The sequence below is a fragment of the Lynx canadensis genome, chromosome D1 (assembly GCF_007474595.2).
Source record: "Lynx canadensis isolate LIC74 chromosome D1, mLynCan4.pri.v2, whole genome shotgun sequence".
NCBI lineage: Eukaryota > Metazoa > Chordata > Mammalia > Carnivora > Felidae > Lynx > Lynx canadensis.
The window spans coordinates 99,507,621-99,530,147 of record NC_044312.2 but is presented as its reverse complement, the minus strand read 5'-3'; the positions used below and the strand labels follow the sequence as shown (position 1 = coordinate 99,530,147).

Here is a 22,527-nt window from a genome sequence, read left to right as displayed (position 1 = left end):
CACAAGGGGGCAGCCTCTTCCCACCTGACACTTACAGTCGTTCCAGCTCCTCATCCATGGCTGGGTCGTGCATTAGGTCTCCTTTGTCAGGCAAAGCTCCTAGGACAAAATTGGGGGGCACAAAACTTACTCTGAGTGTCTTTCAGGCAGGCTCCAGTCAGATAGCTCCATTCCCAGCAGGTGCCTCCATGCCCCTCACCTTCATGTCTACCTACTCTGCTGACCCGGGGAGGGCTGATCTAAAAGATTTAAGAAAGAGCTCTTTCTAAAAAAAATTTAAAGTAGGTTCCACACCCAGCATGGAGCCCAACTCAGGGCTTGAGCTCACGACTCTTGAGATCAAGACCTGAGCTGAGATCAAGAGTTGGACACAACTGACTGAGCCCCTTGGTGCACCCTAAGGTGTCCCTTAAAAAAAATTCTTTTTAGGGGCGCCTGGGTGGCTCAGTTGGTTGGGCGGCTGACTTCAGCTCAGGTCACGATCTCGTGGTCCGTGAGTTCGAGCCCCGCGTCGGGCTCTGTGCTGACAGCTCAGAGCCTGGAGTCTGTTTCAGATTCTGTGTCTCCCTCTCTCTGACTCTCCCCCGTTTCATGCTCTGTCTCAAAAATAGATAAACGTTAAAAAAAAAAGAGTCTAAAAATTTTTTCAAAAAAAAAAATTCTTTTTATTTTTAAGTATAGTTGACACCCAATGTTACATTAGTTTCAGGTGTACAACATAGTGGCTCACCGTCTCTACACGTTATGCTGTGCTCACCACGAGTGTAGCTACCATCTGTCACCATACAGCACTATTCTAGTATCATTGGCTGTGTTCCCTGTGCTGTATCTTTTAATCCCGTGACTTGTTCAAGGGGAAGAGCTCTTAAGAAAAGTTTAAAACGAGAACTGCTATGGGGGGCAGGAAGTTGGGGCTACTTATAAATTCAGTGAACCTGTGCCTACCCTCTCCAACTCGGGACAAGAATCACAGCTATGAGACATCCCCAAACCTCAAGGTCACTGCACCAACAGGGTAATCTCCTTCCAAGATTAGGCGGTGGGCTGTGAGCTGTGTAGGGGGCTCAGTTCCTTCCTTGAGTCCCCAGATGCTGGGCTGGAAAGGAGCCAGAGACACAGAGTATGGGCCAGCTAATCCCCCCAAACCAGAAATTATCTAGTTTTGTGCCCCCAAATCAGAGTGACCTCACTTTGGAGACAGAATGGTTAATATTGGTGCCTTAGCTCCTCAAGATGGTCTCGGGGGTGAGAAGAGAAGGCTGGGTCAGAATCAGACTAAAGTCTTGCATGGCGGGGAGCTGCCAGGTGGGGGTTGGGGGTGGGATCTGCCTCATCTCTGCTCAGCCGCAATCTCTCTGAGCTGGTTCCCTCAGCTACAAACCAAAGGAAGTAATGCTTTGATACTGGGGATGGTGAGAGGAGACAGTCTTGGATATTCCTTGGAGCCGTTAACAGTGGAGGGAAGGGGGAGCTGAAGTCTACAGATGGAAAGATTCTCGCCAGCAAACTTTTGAGGGGAAAAGCCCACTGGTGGTCAGGACATAGATTTGGCAGTTAACAATGCTTGTGTCCAGAAAGCCACAATCTTAAACTTACCATCTGGCTCCAGTCCAATTCCTTACTTTTCCAGAGCTTTTCAGATGATGCCTCCTGGCCCCTTTTGCTCTTCCTTAGTGGTTTTCAAAGTGTGTCCCTCAGAGCCCTCTCATTTTGTGTGCATGAATGTGTATGGGGGGGGGGCGGGTGCCTTGAGGACTAAGGGAACAGGACAACCCTTCTCCACAACTGGCTCCACCCTGGGGATCTCCAGATCTCTAGTTCCTACACCGGAGATGCAGGTGAGGGCAATGCTTCTCTCCATCTCCCACTCAACCCAGCCCAGCATTAGTGTTGGTAAAAGTGGTTGACTGAGTGCCCTTTTTAAAGGCCCTAGAAAATGCGAGCACGTGGGGTTAGTCCAGGCTGTGATCTTACCTAGTTAGCTTTTCCTTTCTCTTCCTATGGGCCGATTGGTGGAAAGGGAGGCAGGGCAGTCAGTTACCTAGGTGTATGAAAGAAACCCTAAGCCAACCCCACCCACTGTCCCCTTACTCTTGACTTCTGACTCCTATTTGCCTTTCTACTCTGGTCCAGCCGGTGGTCTTGGCGACAACGTCACTTAGCTGAGGGGTCCGTAGGCTCATGCACACCCCAAGCATCAACTCAGAATAACGAGGCTGCTAGGTAGCATCACGCCTCAGTGAGCCCTCCATCAGTCCTGCTGTGTGCATCCCGTGTGCATCCCCAGCAGGCTTCATACCACATAAGATCTAAAGCAACTAGTTTGTACTAGGCCTACAATGGCTGGCATTTAAAGAATGTTAAATTCCCTTCCCTTGACCCCATTCCCTCAAGTGGCTGGAGGAAGGGGAAGGTTATGTGTTCTTTGAGACTCAGGAACCTGGGGCCTCAAACACACCTGGATACCTCTTGAAGAGCGAGACAAATAACAATCCCTCCAGCTCTGGTGGATGGTGGCCGGGTGGCTCTTCCCTTGGGAGAGCAGCAGGTGTGAGAGGGAGAAGAGTGGGGTGGGTGGAGAAGGCCAGCCAGTGAGAATAGACGACAGACAGGAAAGACTAGGCCAGTACAGTCCTCTCTCCCCCCCCTTTTTTGCTCCCTTTCAGATTAATCAGGTTTTTTGTTTTTTTTTTTCTTTTTCTTTTTTCTTTCCAGCTGGGAAAAAAGGCCTCCCCAGACACACCTTTGCCCTGCTTACAAATGGGATTCAGGTCTCTTTGATATATAATCTCCAAAGCCACCCAGTAAATAGCCCTGTGTCTGCCCAACCTGCAGGCCACTCCCCAAAGCAGAGCTGGGGATTCTCTGGGGAGGGGCCGGCCACACCTCTGCCACAGAGAGGCTGCTTCATGTCGGGGCAGGGCTTTGGGCGGGGAAGGCTGTCCCTTACCATGGGAGTGTGAGAGGCCTAAGAGGGCACAGTCTTTCTTGTGCACGTTCTGGCTCCCTAGGTCTCAGAGTCTGGCCCTGAGAAGTCACGGTGCAGGTGGTGATGTCCCCCCTCCTTCATGGGACCATGTCTGCCAATAGCGGCTGGCTCCTACGTGGCTTAGTGTTGGGGGAGCAGGAGAGGCTAGCCATAGCTAGCTCTGGCTTACCCAGGGCTTGGTTGATTCCATGATGCTTTGAAAGAGCCACCAGGAATCCATAGAAGGTCAGTCTCTGAACGTTGCTTAGTACCTCTTTGACAAGTGCTGGGGGTGGACAGCTAGAAGGGAGAATACAGATACCAGATTCAAAGACCAGCAAGTCTGACATCTTTTCATCCATACTTTAAGGCTTAGGAGGATGCCCAAAGCTGGGACTGAGGGACCCTGTGTTCCCTGGGGGTCCTAAAACCCTGGAGGAACATGGCAGATCTCTAGAAGCAAGGCCTTGACTGTGGACAGAAAGGGCTGGCATGTTGCCTAACTGGTGCTTTCACTAGGGGAGTGGGAGGGAGGGAACAGGGAAGAGGCAATGGATGGCAACCACATCTTGGAGGAGACCATAAACTGGCTGCTCTGTCTCTAAGGAGACTTCGTGCTACACGGGACAGCTTAACCCTCCCTCTCTGCAGAGTGAATTCTTTGTACAGTGAATGTTTTCCCCTTCTCTCTACAAAGCTAAGGCCAATCTATCTCCTGGCAAGGAGAAGGGGCCCAAGCTGGTCATCTACAGCTTGGAAGTGGAAGTGATCTTCCCTAAGTGAGCCACCTAGGATGTTGTTTGGTCAACAGCCTGGTCTGGGGCGGATGGCACTGTCCTCATTTATATATGACCATCAAGGGCTCTAGAAGCCCCGGATCCATCAGAACATCTGCTAGAGATCTGTTCCAGAGCCAGCAGCCCACAGTCCCTGGGGCTGAGGTGGGGGGTCTACGTACCCATTTCTTACCTGTACTTGTGCCGGTCACACAAGTTCTCCAGGCACTGGTAGAACAGTGATGCCTCCACTCCCTCCAACATACTAGCCTCGCCCAAGGTAGGTCGCTGGCGGTGTTGCCCACTGGATGATGTTGGCACAATCACTGTGTTGGGGTTCTTGCCTGCCAGCAGGTCCTGATAGATGGCAGCCACACTCTCCAGGAATTCTGAGTACCATGATTGGGGAGGGAGGGGGTGGGCAGGTCAGGCAAGGAGGACACACTTCCTCCCTTCACTGGATCCTTCCTTTCCTGTTAACTCAGCTCCTCCCCAGCCTTGGCGCTCAGTGCTTGGTGGCTGGGAGCAGGAGCCCTCAACCTCGTGTGACCACCGCACTCATGAGCAATGATATGAACGTGTGTTTCAGCTCAGTGTCCCTCCTCCGGGGACTTGTTCCTAGACCAAGTAGAGGCCCTATTACATACTTTCAGAGCACCCTGTGCTTCTTTGTAGCGCTTTTCCAACCATGAATTTTCTGAATAATTATTTGTTTGCTCTGCCTTCCAGCTGGAGCGGAAGATCCGTGTATAAAGGTAGGGATTGTGCCTTGTCAGCCTTCCTGCCCCAGCACCTAACACAGTGCTGGGCACATATTAAATTCTATACATACTTTTTTTTTTAATGTTTCTTTATTTTTGAGAGAGAGAGAGAGAGAGAGAGAGAGAAAGAGTGAGCGTGAGCGCATGAGCAGGGAGAGGGGCAGAGAGAGAGGGAGATATAGAATCTGAAGCAGGCTCCAGGCCCGAGCTGTCAGAACAGAGCCCGATGTGGGGCTTGAACTCACAAGCGTGAGATCATGACCTGAGCCACAGTCAGAAGCTCAACTGACTGAGCCACCCAGGCGCCCTACACGTACTCTTTAAAGAGCTAACGTGTGCACACTTCCACTGGTGAACCCCATCTCCCTTGCGAGGCCGCTTGCTTCTCTGACTCCGGAAAGCATGGCGGAATACCAGGGTGGAAAAGAACGCCACAAGCTGCTCATTTGTTACACATTTGGAAGTGTTTGCAAATGTTAGGAGTCGAGCCAGTGTTAGTAACCAGTGACTTGTGGCCCATTTCACCGCTGACTGGCACACACTGCTGCTGGCCGGCCCTGGGGCATTGCGAGAAGGCCCGGAAGGATCTCCCAGACACAGCTCCTCCTTCTCCAGGGCCCAGGAGCTTCAGGGAAATGGGAAATAGATGCCTGCAGCTGTTAAGAGCAGGTGGCAAGACCCCAGGCTCCAGCCCCTGCCGGATCAGGCCCTTGGGCTGCCATCAAGAAAACAGAATGTGGCGCCTGAGAGAGGCCAGGGCTGGCTGGGGCCACCGGTTGGCAGGGAGGCCATGTCCAGGCTCCAAGGACAGCCTTCTGTTTACTGGAAGAGCCCGTTTGAAACAAGTTTGTTTACGGACACAGTCAGCAATTTCTGAACCCGACACTCCATTAGATGTCGTCGTGTGCTCTGTGGGAGCTGGTGTCCGTTTGTATTTATTCATCTATTTCTATTACACCTGATTCCAGAAAGGATTTAAGGGCACAGCTGGTGTGTATGGGGAGCAGAACGGGCATGTGAGCGAGATAGGACGGGTGTCTGCTTATTAAAAGTTGTGTGGGTGGGAGGATGTGTGCCCACACACGGGTGTCGGGGCCAAGGGAGATCACTGCCCCCTGGCGGCAGTGATACAGCACAGCGCCTAAGAGGACCGGCTCTGGAATGGGCCCTCCGTTCGGGTCTGGGCTCCACCACTCACTAGCTCTGAGACTTTGGCTCCTCACCTCTAAGCTTATCTCTGACAGGACCCATCTCTTAGGGCTGTCATAAGGATTAAAGTCAGTGCTCTGCCTGGCACATGGTAAGTTCTCGATAAATGGTGAATCTGTTGCGTACTGTTACAGTAGCGTGCATTGTTCTAGTCATTGCCATTATCACCCAGATGGACTTGCCACACTGCTGACTGCAAACACGGCGGTCTTCCGTGACTTGAGGAGGCGGAGAGAGGAGGCTCCGCAGACCGAATCTTGTGACCACCTGTGGGAACTAGACATCCTGCCCGGGCCCCATGGCGAAGCATGCCTCCACCGGAGGGAGTGGGGGAGGGAAATGTGTGTGCCAGGCACCAGATGGAAAGGGTACCAGGGCAGAACAGGCAGATGTGGCCCTGGCAGGAGCCACATGGGGCCCTGGAAAGCTCTCACCTGAGTAGCAAAACTGGATCTGGAAGGCAAAAAGGAAATCTGAAAAAGACATCAAGCAGTCCATGGCGTCATCCATGAGCACAATCCTGAGGGGGGAAAGAGAGAGAAGATGTGAGAGAATGTGTCTGGGGGTGGGGATGGGGAGCACGTCACTGAGCTCCTTCTGGGGCTACAGTCTTTCTTGGGGCAGCAAGACACTCGGGAAAGGTCCCCAAAGCCAGCTCCTCCCAGTCACCTCACTTCTCCATCACTTGGGCTCTGCCACCAAGCTGAACTGAGCACACGACCAAGGACAGGCTCCCGGGTCAGTCTCCGTGGCACCAGCTAGCGGATGGAGCATGGGGAGGAAGGAGGCGGGGGGCAGCAAGGAGAGGTGCAACTGTAATACAGCCAAGATTTCTTTTCATATACTTAAGCAGTAAATCCTTTCATCCAGCAGTGAGGACCATTTAGTTCAGAATAAATACAACTGGGCAGAAAAGGCAAAAAGAACAGCCAGGAAGCTTAAAGGGGTCTTGGCAAGTGGCACTGAGATTTAATAAGCTTCCAAGGGCCTAAGCGACTACAGGCACCTCCGTCCTGGGACACAGAAGGCAGACAAGGGAAGAGGGTAGAGAGCTACCGGGGCCTCTGCACTTGAGAGGGTCAAAGAACACACCCCGTCTTGTGACGCCGTGGCGGCCATGCCTCTCCTTGCTCTCTGCTCCCACAAGCGGACCACCCCCTGGGTTCTCATCTCCAGGCCCTCCCACCTCATAGGAAGAAAACCATCTGACTGATCAGACCATGGCCATGTTCATACCGTGCTCAGGGTCTCATCCAGGAGGGCGCAGGAAGGGAAGGAAATTAGCACTTGCTGGGCTCTATCCATGTGCCGGGCAGGGTGCCAAAGCTATCTGCTGAAGGGGAGAGGGGCCCCCAACCTGTTTCTGACTGGCCCGACTGGCCTTATCTTTCCTTTTTTACAAAACTGTTTTATTCTGCTCTCTTGTGTATTTTTGTTAATCTTTACCTCCTTGTGTCAGAGGATCCCCAAACTGGCACCTGGATCAGCTCCAGAGACAGCCAGCCAGCACTGCTCACCTCTGGGGGGGGGGGGGGGGCGGGCTTTAGAGGGAATATAACGTAAGGTGCCCCTGCAACTATGCAAGGCAGCTGGCCCTGGTTTCAGATCTCCGCGGAGAGAGAAAATGCTCCTATATCTAGTCTGTCTGTCTGTCTGTCTGTCTGTCTTAATTAATTATTAAGGTAGGCTCCACGCCCAGCATGGGGCTTGAACTCACAACCTTGAGACCAAGACCTGAGCTGAGATCCGACTTACTGAGCCATCCAGGTGCCCCTCTTAGTCTTTAGTTCTAATAACGACAACAACAGAAGCAGCATGTACTGAGTACCTACTTCATAGCAGGCAACTGTGCAAGGTATTTAACTATATTAAATTTTCTCTCACAACATTCCTATGAGGTAGGCCTTGCAATTATGTACATTTTACAGGTGAAGGGACTAAGCAGAGAGGTCACCTTGCTGAGACCACAGAGCTGATGAGTTTGCTCGACTCCACAGGCCATGGGACTTTCCATTAGGTTACACTGCCTCTTTTAAAATAAAGATACAGAATATAAACACTAACATTTTATTCCTTAATTTCTGTGGTTAACTTATCTTCTTTCTTTTCTCCTATATTTTAAGGGCTTACTATTCCTCATGCGTCTCTTGGGGAAGAAAAAGGCTGCCCCAACTACCAGAGTTGAGCATTCAAATTCTAGCTGGAAAAAATTCAAGGCCAGAGGGCGGGAAGGAGCAATGCTGCTGCTGGTCACAGGAGGGCGCCCTGGTCCCTCCATCAGCAGCTCTTCGGACCAAATGCTGAGCCACAGACCAGGTAGTTGCCCCCATTTCTTCTTACCCATGAGAACCCAGGCAGGCAAAAAGGAAGCGAGAGGGCACAGAGCCCAGATTCTGATATCCGGATTGGGAGGCAGAGGCGCTAAAGGGCAGAGAGAAGTGGGGTAGGGCAGACCGGGGTTAGCAAAGACACCCAAACTTCAGAGGAAGAGCAAGCTCTCCCAGAGCACTCAGGCGGGTAGAGCCACCCCAAAGTTTTTCCATCCAGGCTCAGCAGAGAAGAAAAAGGTCCCCGAGGAAGGACGCCAGTGACCTTTCCTTCCTGCCCTACTCCCAGGACGGCTAAGAACCCGAATGGCCTGAAGTTAATTACTAGGGAAGAGCACTGGGCTGAGAACGTCCCCAAGCAGGAAACCACAAAGGGGAGTCAAAGCCTTTGAAGATGTTACTTGGCTTCTCTTCCTTATCATCAACCTGGACCCAGTGCTCCTGTTTATAGCAATTACCTCCACGCACTATATCTTTCTTTATCTATTTCTTCATTTATACTGAGATATAATTCAAGTACCATAAAATCCCTTTAAAAGTGTACGGTGTGTTTTAGTATATTCACAAAGTTGTGCAACCACCACCACTGTCTAATTCCAGAAGTTGTAATTCTTGCTAATCAGCATGCTCCCGAGACAGGCCCTGCCACACCAGGGCTTTGAAGCCAATTGCCATAAGCATCGTCGTCTCTCAGCCACAGAGAGGACAAGAAGCTGCAAACAGGCCCGCCCTTCCAGCTTCGGAACTGGCCTGCAGCCTTCTGTCCGCGGCCATTCTGAACTATGAACATTAGCAGCCTCTTCTAAGACAGGCAGCTGGGGAGGAGGGAGAGCACGGCCGTCAGAGGGCAGGAGACCCACCATGTGAGCGTGTCAGCCTCAGCCCTGTGTGCGCGCTGGTCTCGACCCTGGCTCTCCGGTGGGCTGAAACGGACACCGGTCACGAGGGACCAGCAGGGTGGTTGGCGGAGGCAGACAGTGGCAGGGGCTCTCTTTTTGAGGGACATGTGGCCGGATCCCAGCGGCATGCGTGCAGAGGACAGAGGGGTTTTCTTGACTGCAGGCAGTGCGACTGACTGCCCAAAAAGCCAACTGGATCTCAGCTTTCATGAACGGCAAAACCACCCCCTACTCTGCTCAGCCAGAGACCTGGGAGTCCTCCGGACTTCCTGGAAACTGCCTCCCTTGCCCGACCCACAGCGATCACTCTCCAGGTCCAGCAATCCCACCCTAACATGTCTCCTGAATCTGCTGACTGCTGGCCACCTCCACAGCCACCGCCCGTGCCCGCCTCCGTGTCTTTCTCGTGGGCCACTGGATGACCTTCTGCCTGGCTTTCTGCAACTACCCTTGCCTCCTTCTACTTAAGCATCAACACTGTGGTCACAAAAATGGTTTTTTTTGATGTGAATTTGACCACTTTACAATTCTGTTTAAAGCCCTTCATGGGCTTCCCATTGACCTTAGAACAAGATCTGCCACTCTTATCCTGGCTTATGAGTCCACGTGATCTGCTCCATCTCCCCTCACCCCCCACCCCTCTAGATGCACCGGAGGCCACAGGCAGCCTCCTTCACTGTATTCCACACTGACCCTAACATTCTCCCCAGTGCTCCCTCCTTCCTCATGCCCTTCAGACCAGCCAGTCCTTCTACCTGTAATGCTCTGGGCCTTTCATGCCACCCTCCCCACCTATCTGATGCCCACTCATTCTTCACATCACGCCTCCTTGGGAAGCCTTCCCCACTCCAGGCTAGGTAGAGGTTGGCCTCCCTGCTACCAGCTTCCACGGTTCTCTGTGACCTCCTCACACTATTCGTGTTTGTCTTTGCCCGCAGACTATAAGATCTCCAGGTGATAACTCTGTTTCTCAGCTTGTTGCTTGATTCCAGGGCCTGGCGTGTGCAGGGCCCATAGTAGGCACTCAGTAAATATGCGGAGAAGAGGGGCCTCAGTACTCTTTTCTTTTCTCCTCTCCAGGAGACACCTGGGTACTACATTCAGTTCTGGACAGTCCATTTAAGGGGAATAAACTAGAGTCACGGAAGAGGGGGTCAGAGTGCTAGTGAGTCTATAAACCATGATATCAGACAAATGACTGCATTTTGATCCTTCAGCTTAGAAGAGAACTAGGGAAGAAGCACAGGCTGAGACCTGACTCTTGAAGGCCTGCCCCTGAGGAAGATGTCACAGGGATCGAAAGCTTGGTTCTGGAAGACCTCCAAACTGCCCAGCTCTGGGATTATGGCTGCTTTGTGAAGGAGCGAGCTGCCTGTTGCTAGAGATATTCAAGCAGAAGCCTGAAGGTTTGTACTACTCAAAAGCATGAGAGCGCTTCCTCCAGCTCTGACAGACTGTGTCGTCCCAAGGGTGGCCAGAACTAACAGCTTTTCCGTTAGTGCTGGTTCTGAAGTTTGCTGTTTGGAGGACTGTGGCTGCAGAAAAGTCTGAAAGACTTAGAAAAATGCTCTTAGAAGCATCCTATGTTGCAGTGTCCATCTCCAAACTACTGCTCTGACCCATGAAAATTCTGGGCATCTGGCACTGGAATCTCAGAAGAACTGTGACAAGGCAGGCAGGAGGCTACAGGTCTGTCTTTGCTTTTGGTGGCAGGGACGACCCCAGGCTGTGGGCCCTCGGTCCTGTGGGCAGCTCCTTCATCCTGAACTCAAACTTGTCAACACTCCCAGAGGGCTCACAAAGGAATCTCTTGGAAACGAGGTCATCCACATGTGCTGTTCTCCAGTGGATGGCAGTTGGCTCAACACCCCTTCCTGCCAGAGGCCTCCTGCTAACGTGCCAGCTGCTTCTGACACCTGGAGGAGCCGGGCGGCCACTGCTTTGAGGTGGAGCCAACAAGGCGCTGTTGCCAACAAGAGTCCGTACAAATCTATTGGATCATGGAAGGATCCTTGCAGGCCGTGCCTTAGGACTAGAGAGAGGGACTGTGGGAGAGAAGTGAAGGCAGTCCAGTTCAGGTTGGCTCTGAGCAGAACCATGTGAAGGGTGGAGTCCAGGGCAGGCAACTGGAATGAAGAAAGAACACTTGGCAGGGTCAGAGCTACTCCCGGGGGGCTGGCCCTTCTCTCCCTCCCTTGCTGACTTCCAACAGCTGGAATGGGCTGGCTGGCTGGGCGTTAAGTGGGTGCCAGGGAAGCAATAGCTTCCAGTCTGAATCTACCAACTTGCCAACTTTCTATTCACCCCCGGGTCAGTGTCCCTAGACAAATGACATGAGCTGCACCTGTTTACCTACAGTTCTGGGTTAGCAGCCCTGGGATCAAATCCCAGCTCCACCACTCACTGGCCACATTATCTTTTCTCTCTGAGCTTCATTATCCCCATCTGAGAAGAGGAGATAATCATAATTCCTATTTTATGGGATTCTTGTGAAAAGTCCCTATGATGTCCTGCGCTTAGTGTATGATGAACACTCACAAGTGTTAGTTGCTATCAATAAGTGTATTCTAGTTGGCTTAAGGTGCTGGAAGAACTCAAAATAGCAAGCAGAAATATAGCTCAGAGGAAGTAAGTGCTACCATCACTCAACCACGCAGAGGCTCTCGGGCGGAAGCCAGCTATCCAGTTTCGAGTCCACTTTGGGGGGAAGCCAGCCCTCGGCCAGGGCCAGAAAGAAGAGCCACCTTCCATGGCTGCACCGCTTTTAGGAGGTCACATGACCAGGGTCTCTCAGGGGTGAGGTGAGTCCCAAAGCCTGTTGGGCTCACAGTGCACCTTGGGGGACTGTCCTTTTGTATCCGGCCATGAGTGAGGTTGAAGCCACACGCTGGCCACCTTCCGCAGGTCGGGGGAAGAAGCTGCTGCCGAGGTTTCCTGGGACACTTCCTTAGGGTTGTGACACTTCCTCTTCTGGACTGTGTGGGATGCACCCCCATGCCGCACAAGCTGCCACAAGTCCAGGCCCGCAGAGGAGCTTGGGAGGTCTGGGTCATTGTTCTCCCCTGGCTCCAGCCTGGGGTACCCCAAACCCCACCTGCCCTGTAGTGCCTAAGCTTGATCCAGGGAGTGCAGACAATAAGACAACAATGGTTAATATTCATTAGGGGTTTACTGTGTCAGCAATATACAGCCATCATTTCATTTCCTGCTCATACTAATCCTATGAGGTAAGTCCAATGAATATCTTGCTGAGAACACAGAGGTTCAGAAACTTGGCCAAGGTTGCAGGTACAAGTGCAAGAGTTGTCATTCAAACACAGGTCTCTCTGACTCTAATCACAGCTGCACCTGGAAAGAAAACGTAGGCTCTGTGCTCTCGAGTGGCAATAACATCTTCCTGCTGGTGGCGCTGTCCCTTCTCCCACTCCCGGAGTTTGTTAGCAAGTACACAGCGACTGCCCCCAGGAGGGCTGGGGGCTGAGGCCTCATCCGCTACACTCTGCAGAGAGCTGGAAGGCCCAGCAACAGCCATCCAAACCCCATTATCCCAGCCCCTCCCAAGAAGCCTTATAGTTAGGGGAGAACTGTTCCTCGCTCTTAGGATAAAGACCAAATCCAACGCATGGCCCCGTGAGGCCCTCATTTCCCCGTCTGGTCCCCAAACTCCTTAAACTCCAGAATCACTGGCTTCTCAAAGCTCCTCTAGGTCAGGACTGGTGAGAGCCTGGCTTCTTTTCCAGGCTGCCGATTTCCCCTAGACACTTTTTTCACCTGCCACTCATTGCTCCCTACCTCAGTGCTACCCGTGCCTTTTTTTTTTTTTTAATTTTTTTTTTTCAACGTTTATTTATTTTTGGGACAGAGAGAGACAGAGCATGAACGGGGGAGGGCAGAGAGAGAGGGAGACACAGAATCGGAAGCAGGCTCCAGGCTCAGAGCCCGACGCGGGGCTCGAACTCACGGACCGCGAGATCGTGACCTGGCTGAAGTCCGACGCTTAACCGACTGCGCCACCCAGGCGCCCCCGTGCCTTTTGTTTTAAATTTTTTTTTTTAATTTTTTTAATTTATTTTTGGGACAGAGAGAGACAGAGCATGAACGGGGGAGGGGCAGAGAGAGAGGGAGACACAGAATCGGAAGCAGGCTCCAGGCTCCGAGCCATCAGCCCAGAGCCCGACGCGGGGCTCGAACTCCCGGACCGCGAGATCGTGACCTGGCTGAAGTCGGGCGCTTAACCAACTGCGCCACCCAGGCGCCCCCCGTGCCTTTTGTTTTAAATGAAACATTTAAAGCTTCAGAAAGTTACCCAGAACATAACAAAAACCTGTGTACCCCTGGCCAACGTCATACACCTTAACATTTTGCTCTCCTTGCTTCAATTTTTAAAGCTTTATAAAATGTTACACATGACGTTCAAGACACCTGCGCGCCCTCCCTCATCCCATCCCTCTACGCTTCTTCCTCTGAAATCACCACTGAAACTTGGCGGTTTAGCATCGCTCTACATGTTTCTCAATACTACATGAACTCACACAAATGCCTATATTCTTAAAACATGATCTAGCTTTGTGTTGCTTGCTTTCAAACTCTACGCATCATTCTGGAACTTGACGTTTTGAGGCAGATCAGTGTTGGTGCATAGATTTCTACCTGTATCCATTTCAGCTGGTGTACAGAATTCTGTGGATGGTATGATGCTGCTGCACTTTATCCTTTCCTCTGCAGAGGGACTTGCAGAGCGTTCCAGTGGGAGCTACTACAAATAATGCTGCATATTTCCTTATAACAAGGGACACCTGTGAACTTCTTTAGATTTGCCTACATTGCCCCAAAGTGACAGTACCACTTTATGCTGCCACCAGCACTTTATGAGAGTTCCACATCCTCACCAACGCTCGTGTTATCAGACTTTAACATTTTTGTCATTTGATGTGAAGTGGCATCTCAATTTCATTGGCCTTTCCCTGATTACTAGTGAGTTTGGGCATGAAAATATGCCCATATGCTTATTAGCTGTTAGAGTTTTCTGTGGATTGCCTGCTCATATGCTTGGGCTATTTTTCTACTGAGGTTCTTCATCTTTTCCTTATTGATTTGTAGGAGTTCTTTATAAAACTCTTTTTAGAAGAAAAAATTCTGCAGACCAATCTGTTGTTAGACATACACATAAATCTCCTCTTCTCGTCTCTCACTTGTCTTTCAGCTTTGTTTATGCTATCTTTGGTTGAACTGAAAATTTTAATTCTTTTTTTAAATTTATTAAAAAAATTTTTAATGTTTATTTTTGAGAGACAGCCCATGCACAAGTGGGGGAGGGGCAGAGCGAGAGGGAGAGAGAGAATCCAAAGCAGGCTCTGTGCTGTCATTGTAGAACCTGATGCTGGGCTCAAACCCACAGAACTGTGAGATCATGACCTGAGCTGAAGTTGGACCCTCAACTGACTGAGCCACCCACGTGCCCCTAAAGTTTATTTATTTATGTTGAGAGAGAGAGAGGGAGGGAGGGGCAGAGACAAAGAGAGAGAGAATCCCAAGCAGGCTCCATGCTGTCAGTGCAGAGCCTGATGCAGAACTCGAACGCACAGACTGGGAGATCATGACCTGAGCTGAAATCAAGAGTCAGATGCTTAACCAACTGAGCCACCCAGGCATCCCCTGAGAATTTTAATTCTTAATTCCTTGGTAGTCCTGGGGTTTAGGGATGGCTGGGGTTCAATTTGCCATCAGGGAATTCTTGCTTTCTATCTGATAATTCTCTTTGCTCTAGAAAGTCAGCTCTACTGCGAGGCAAGGACTGTATTTTTTCACTGCTCTGTTCTCAGCACCTGGAAGGTACTCGCAATGAACACTGACTGAATGAATAAATGAATGCAATTTTTTTTTGCGGTCAAGTTGATCAATCTCGTCCACTGGTCTTGGGCTCTTCGTACCTTAAGAATTCTTTTACTACCTGTTGGCCATAAATATATTTTCCTCTATTCTAAGAGTATTTTAGTTTTGCATTTCATATTTAGGCTTGTCATCTATATGAAATTGACTTCTGAATATGAAATTGACTTCTGAATATGATATGGGGTAGGAATTTAACTTGATTTTCCCCTATGTGAATAACAAACTGCCGCATCAATTCTTCTTGAATTGATCCCCTTTCCCTACTGCTCTGCAATATTGCTTCTTTATAGGGGCGCCTGGGTGGCTCAGTCGGTTAAGCGTCCGACTTCGGCTCAGGCCATGATATCACGGTCCGTGAGTTCAAGCCCTGTGTCGGGCTCTGTGCTGACAGCTCAGAGCCTGGAGCCTGCTTTGGATTCTATGTCTCCCTCTCTCTCTGACCCTCCCCATTCATGCTCTGTCTCTCTGTCTCAAAAATAAATAAACATTAAAAAAAATTTTAAAAAGTATTACTTCTTTATAGATCAACTTTTTAAAGCTTAAAAAAATTTTTTTTCATGTTTTTATTTATTTTTGAGTGATACTGTTAGATGGCAAGTCAGAGCTGGGGAAGATATCCAGGCAGAAAGCTATTGTAGGGGAGAGGCATAAAGAAAGACACCAAGAAAGCATGAAGCTGTATTGTCATGCACGGTATGAAGTCTGGCATATAGAAGATGCTTAGGAAACAGCTGAAAAATGAATACAGGAATCAATCCCCATTTACCAGTTATACTTTTCTAAAATAGGTAATATTTTTTGAGGGCTGTGTGGCAGGCATTTTACATGCATTAGCTCATTAAATCCTCAAATCAATTTTATGAGGCAGGTGTTATAATTATTTCCATTTTACAGATGAAGAAACTGAGGCTTAGAGAGACTGCTCACTGTCATAAGCCAGTAAATGGAAGAGTTTGGGATTTGAATCCAGGGCTGTCTGGCTCCAGCACCTGAGTCCTGCCTTTGTGACACAGGGACCAGCTGAAAAGTGAACCTCTTAAACTGGGATGAGTTACTAGGTCTGAACTAGATTCCTTAGGAGTTTGTGTGTTTTCCAGGCATTGTCTCTGTCTAGCACATATTATTACTCACTAGAAATCTGGCCTTCAGGGAGGGAGACGTGAGGTAAATTGTGTTTTAAAATGACAAGAGAGGGGCGCCTGGGTGGCGCAGTCGGTTAAGCGTCCGACTTCGGCCAGGTCACGATCTCGCGGTCCGGGAGTTCGAGCCCCGCGTCGGGCTCTGGGCTGATGGCTCAGAGCCTGGAGCTTGTTTCCGATTCTGTGTCTCCCTCTCTCTCTGCCCTTCCCCCATTCATGCTCTGTCTCTCTCTGTCCCAAAAATAAATAAACGTTGAAAAAAAAAATTTAAAAAATAAAAATAAAAATAAAATGACAAGAGAGAGATTGAAATGTGAATCCATTTGATGGGATCGATTCTAAAATGCCAGAATGAGACTGACTTGCAATGCACTAAATCAATACTCCTCAAAGTGGATGACCATTAGCATCACCTGGCAAGTGTTTGGAAATATGAGTTTTGGAGCCCCACCTCAGATCCCCTGAACTCTGGGGATGGAGTCTGCCATCTGTGGTTTAATAAGCCCTGCAGGTGACCCTGTGTCAACTTGCACCCTGAACGGGTTACAGGTGTGAGGGTCCTCTTGGCCCAGCAGGGAGGAGGCCAGAGCCTGCAGGCTGATCACGGGCAAAGTCATCTTTACTGACTTTTTGTTATGTGTATATTATTTTCTGAGTGTTCTGAAGTGAAAAAAGGCCAGAAATAACTGCCTTAGGGGGCTGAGAAACTTCTTGTTTATTTTATTTTTTTAAATTTTTTTAATGTTTATTTATTTTTGAGAGAGTGACAGAGCATGAACGGGGGGCAGAGGGCAGAGAGAGAGGGAGACACAGAATCAGAAGCAGGCTCCAGGCTCCGAGCCTCGGCACAGAGCCCGATTCAGGGCTCAAAGTCACAAACCGTGAGATCATGACCTGAGCTGAAGTCGGATGCTTAACTGACTGAGCCACCCAGGCGCCCTTCTTCTTGTTTATTTTTAAAAATCTGGTAATAATAATAATGCCAACATTATTTTAACGGCAAGAAACTATTACTTATTGAATGTCTACAATGTGCTAATATGCATATATTCATAAAATATGTATTTTTTTGAAACCAATTTGACAATAAATTTCATATATTTAAAAAAATAAATAAAATAAAATAAAATAAAATAAAATAAAATAAAATATATATTTTTTCTAGTTGTTGAAAGTTACACTGTCCTCGGAGTGAGTTAGTATTATTCCCCATTTTACAGATATGGACACAAGGCTTAGAGAAGTTATGAGAAATCCCCAAGGTCATCCAGTTAATGGGGCCCCAGTGGCACGTACATCCAGGTCTTACCAATGCTATGATGCTTGTGCTCTTATAGGTCAGGGTTAAGACTACTACTTCTAACATTGAAACTTTACTCTGTGCCAGGCATTGTTTTAAGCACATTATGTACTTCTTCAATTATTACAACTATTATTATTTCCATTTGATAAATGAGGAGAATGAGGCTCAAAAAACAAACAAACAAACAAACAAACAAACAAACAAACAAACAACTTTCCCAAGGGCACAAGCTGGTGGACTGTGAAACCAGGATTTGAACTCAAGAAGTCTGGCTCGAATTGCCAGACACGGCAAGGTGCTTCTCACCTTCAGGAAAGCCTCCCGGTCCAAGGAGGAGGGAGACAGATGCTGTGGTGATCATTTAAGGATAAAACCTCTGATGACCCCCCCACTGCTACAGGAATGTGCGAGGTGGAGGGCGTCTGGGGCTAGGCCTGTCTTGCAGCCCATTTGCCATCTTTCCTGTGCCTCTGGCTCACACCTGCTGCCCCAGGGCCTGCTTGCCGTCCATGAGTCAGGCACACGTGGAGACGCCATGCCCCCGAACAGGCTCTGCTGTGCAGCTGCGTGTGGATTACATTCTTCCATGCACACATCATCGCAGCCTGGAGCCTCCTTCTATGGCCTGTCCCCAGACCTCAGGGCCCTGAGAAAAGTAAGCCCAGCCATGACATGGGAGAGTGCGATGCCTCTTCTAGCGACAGTAACTGCTTTGGAGGCCTAACCACCTCCATTTGCGATTTTGATCAGAAGCCTGGCCTTGCGTGAGGAAGTTGGGATCTCGATCTTTGGGACAAAGTAAGAATAGCTTAAGCCATCAGAGAGTGCTTTCTGGGATATAGACAAGTTTTGTACCCACACGCCAGCTGGAGTGGAGTGAGCAAAGAATGGCATTGGGGAGGCGGGGTTGACACAAAGCCTAATACACAGGGAGCAAACTAACTTCCCCTGGTTCTGAATTCACCTCTAACTTCTTTTTATTTTATTTTATTTTATTTTATTTTTTATTTTTATTTATTTTTAAATGTTTATTTTTGAGAGAGAGAGGGAAAGAGAGAGAGAGAGAGAGAGAGAGTGTGTGTGAGCAGGGGTGGGTGGGCAGAGAGAGGGAGACACAGAATCGGAAGCAGGAAGCAGGTTCCGGCCTCTGAGCTGTCAGCACAGAGCCCTATACTGGGCTCGAACTCACGAAGCGTGAGATCATGACCTGAGCCAAAGTCAGACGCTTAAACAACTGAGCCACCCAGGTGACCCTCACCTCTAATTTCATAGCCAGCATCCTGAGGATTGTCCTAGGCCCTTCTGTTGTTTCTACCTGCATTCCCATAATCCCCTCACACTGCTACCAGCATGGACTATCAAACAGCAGGCTTCCTGGAGGGGATAAGCTTTGCTTCCAGCCACAGCTAGGGGGATACCACTGCTGAAGTCTGTAGGTATCAATAATTGTAAGAATCCGAGCATTTTAGATGACTGTGTTTCTTCTTTTCTTTTTTTATTTAAAAAATTTTTTAATTTACATCCAAGTTAGTTAGCATATAGTGCAATAATGATTTCAGGAGTAGATCCCAGTGATTCATCCTCTATGTTTAACACCCAGTGCTCATCCCAATAAGTGTCTTCCTTAATGCCCCTTACCCATTTAGCCCCCCACCACAACCCCTCCAGCCACCTTCAGTTTGTTCTCTGTATTTAAGAGTCTCTTATGTTTTGTCCCCCTCCCCGTTTTTTATGTTATTTTTGCTTCCCTTCCCTTATGTTCATCTGTTTTGTATCTTAAATTCCACATATGAATGAAATGATATTTATCTTTCTCTAATTTTGCTTAGCATAATACCCTCTAGTTCCATCCACGTAGTTGCAAATGGCAAGATTTCATTCTTTTTGATTGCCAAGTAATACTCCATTGTTTATATATACCACATCTTCTTTATCCATTCATCCATTGATGGACATTCAGACTCTTTCCATACTTTGGCTATTGTCGATAGTGCTGCTATAAACATTGGGGTGCATGTGCCTCTTCGAAACAGCACACCTGTATTCTTTGGATAAATACCTAGTAGTGCAATTGGTGGGTTGTAGGGTAGTTCTATTTTTCATTTTGTTAGGAACCTCCATACTGTTTTCCAGAGTGGCTGCACCAGTTTGCATTCCCACCAGCAGTGCAAAAGGGTTCCTCTTCTCTGCATCCTCACCAACACCTGTTGTTGCCTGAGTTGTTAATGTGTGCCATTCTGACAGGTGTGAGGTGGTATCTCACTGTGGTTTTGATTTGTATTTCCCCGATGATGAGTGATGTTGAGCATCTTTTCATGTGTCTGTCAGCCATCTGGATGTCTTCTTTGGAAGAGTGTCTATTCATGTCTTTTGCCCATTTCTTCACTGGATTATTTATTTTTTGGGTGTTGAGTTTGATAAGTTCTTTATAGATTTTGGATACTAACTCATCTGATATGTCATTTGCAAATATCTTCTCCCATTCCACTGTTGCCTTTTAGTTTTGCTGATTGTTTCTTTCGCTGTACAGAAGCTTTTTATCTTGATGAGGTCAGAATAGTTCATTCTTGGTGTTATTTCTTTTTTTTTTTTTTTAATTTTTTTTTTGAGACAGAGAGAGACAGAGCGTGAGCAGGGGATGGGCAGAGAGAGCGGGAGACACAGAATCTGAAGCAGGCTCCAGGCTCTGAGCTATCAGCACAGAGCCTGATGCGGAGCTCAAACTCACAGACTGTTAGATCATGACCTGAGCTGAAGTCGGACGCTTAACCAACTGAGCCACCCAGGCGCCCCACTTGGTGTTACTTCTAATCTTGAGTGCTTACACATATCAAATTGTTTGGAAGGGTCTGGAAGTTGGGTGGGGCAAGTGCAAAGCTGAGGCTGCTAGGGGTTGAAAATCCTACAGAAGGTCACCCTCATTAACTTGCCACCAACCTTTCAGGAAAGGAGAACAGTAACTGTTCTGGAGTGACAGAAACCAAGGTGAGATGTCACAGAGTGGTGGCAGACAGTGACTGTGGCCCAAAGGGGTCCTCTTCTACACCTAATGTTAAGCTCCTTGAGGGGAAGAACAGCATCTATTCATCACTGTATCCCCAGTGTACATAATCGCTCCTGGCATTCAAGAAATACCTGATGGAATGAAGTACTGCTACAACATGGGTGAACCGTGAAAACACTATGCCAAGTGTAAGAAGCTAGTCACAAAGGACCACATACTATATGATTCCACTCATTTTAAATGTCTAGAATAGGCAAATTTATAGAGACAGAAAGTAGATTAGTGGTTGCCCAGGGCTGGGGAGGAGGGAAGGATTGGGGAGTAGTGGCTAAGGACTGCAGGATTTCTTTTGGGGGCAATTAAAATATTCTAAACTTGATTGTGCTGATGGATACAAATATATTCTGTGACTATAATAAAAGCCCATTGAATTTTGTTTTAAGTAGGCTTCATGTCCAGCACAGAGCCCAATGCAGAGCCCAATGTGGGGCTTGTACTCATGACCCTGAGATTAAGACCTGAGCTGAGATCAAGAGTTGGACCAGAAACCCCAAGCTGTTAAAAATTTTTAATGAATATATAAATGAATGAATGAACGAACAAATGAATATAGGATACAGTGGCTGATGTTTGTTCTTCGAGTTACTGAGAATCATGGACTATTTGAACTACGTAAAACGCCTGACAAGCGATGTCATTCATATGTTCATTCAATCGGGAGACACTTAATGGAGTGTGTAGCATGTATCTAGGTACTGGTCTGGGCAACAGGGATCCAGCAGCAAATAAGACTGGTATAGATCCTGCCTGCCCTCATGGAGCTTACACTTACTTGGAGCTTACTTACACTTACGGTTCCTTTTCTCTGGGAAGATTTTAGTTAGAGATCACAGCTGATTTTTATTATTCAGCTATGTAGAAATCATAGTACAGTCTTTAAGAGTTTTTTTTTCCCCCAAATTTGGGGCTGAATCTTCCTTAAAATAATCTGACCTCAAGAGGCACTATCATTGGAAATCTGAAGGTAACTCCAGCTGGCTGCTCTTAAATTACAAGAGATAATCTCCCACATTTTATTGTCAACTATGGAAAAAAAAAATCTAAATCTCCTTTGGATAGCAGATCAGTTAAAATGATAAAACCCAAATTGCTGCTTTTACCAGGGGCCAAGTGCCACTGGAAAAGGTAAGTATCCGCTGGACAACGCAGGGAAGAAGGTTTTGGTTGCGTGACCACTAAACAAGTTTTGCACATGACCAGCAAAATCAGAGTGTGAGCTGTGAACTGCAGAACAGCCCGCCCCGGTGTGAGGCTGGAGTCTGTCGCTGGCAGCGGAGGGGATGGTTGGCTCACCTCAGAAGGACTCAGATGGTTCTTGGTGCAGCGTAGCCAGTGCAGCTGTGGTGTCAGTGGGTCAAACCACCACGCAGAAATGATTTCACAAGATGAGCAGGCAGGAGGGTGAGGAGGTTAAGGGCAAAGTCTGTGGATTCAGGCAGCCCTGGGTTCAGGTCATGCCTCTGCTACTTACAAGCTATCAGTAAATTCAGGCCACATACTTGACCTCTTTGAGCCTTAATTTCCTCTTTTTTTTTTTTTTTTTAATTGAGGCATATCAGTTTCCTCTTGAGTAAAATAGGAAGGTAACAGTTTTTATAAGGATTAAGTGAGGTAATTAAGGTAAATGAATTTAAATGAAATAATGAAGGTAAATGCATACACTATGCTTGAGGTAAGATGGACATTAAAAAATATTATTAAGACTTTACTTTTGGGGCGCCTGGGTGGCTCAGTCGGTTAAGCGGCCGACTTCGGCTCAGGTCATGATCTCACAGTCCGTGAGTTCGAGCCCCGCATCGGGCTCTGTGCTGACAGCTCAGAGCCTGGAGCCTGCTTCAGATTCTGTGTCTCCCTCTCTCTCTGACCCTCCCTCGTTCATGCTCTGTCTCTCTCTGTCTCAAAAATAAATAAACATTAACCAAAAAAAAGACTTTAGTTTTGGGGGGGCCTGGGTGGCTCAGTCAGTTGGGTGTCTAACTTTGGCTCAGGTCATGATCTCACGGTTCATGAGTTTGAGCCCCGTGTCAGGCTCTGTGCTGACAGCTCAGAGCCTGGAACCTGCTTCGGGTTCTGCGTCTCCCTCTCTCTCTGCCCTCCCCGCCCCGCCCTCTGTCTCTCTAAAAAATAAACATTAAAAAGTTAAAAAAGAAAAACAAGACTTTACTTTTTAGAGCAGTTTTAGGTTCACA

The 22,527-nt window shown here is 48.4% G+C and overlaps 1 protein-coding gene across 4 annotated transcripts in view; it reads right to left on the bottom strand.

Moving 5' to 3' along the window:
* The window catches only part of CD1H11orf49 (chromosome D1 C11orf49 homolog), a 200,895-nt gene that overhangs the window by 2,385 nt on the left and 175,983 nt on the right, over window positions 1-22,527 (bottom strand). For all 4 annotated transcript variants that reach the window (XM_030331293.1, XM_030331296.1, XM_030331292.1 and 1 more), the window contains exons 5-8: window positions 6,149-6,234; window positions 3,938-4,133; window positions 3,159-3,268; window positions 36-99 (exon numbers count right to left, since the gene is read on the bottom strand). In XM_030331293.1, coding sequence (XP_030187153.1) covers window positions 36-99; window positions 3,159-3,268; window positions 3,938-4,133; window positions 6,149-6,234 — 456 coding nt within the window. The remainder of the gene's footprint in view (window positions 1-35; window positions 100-3,158; window positions 3,269-3,937; window positions 4,134-6,148; window positions 6,235-22,527) is intronic.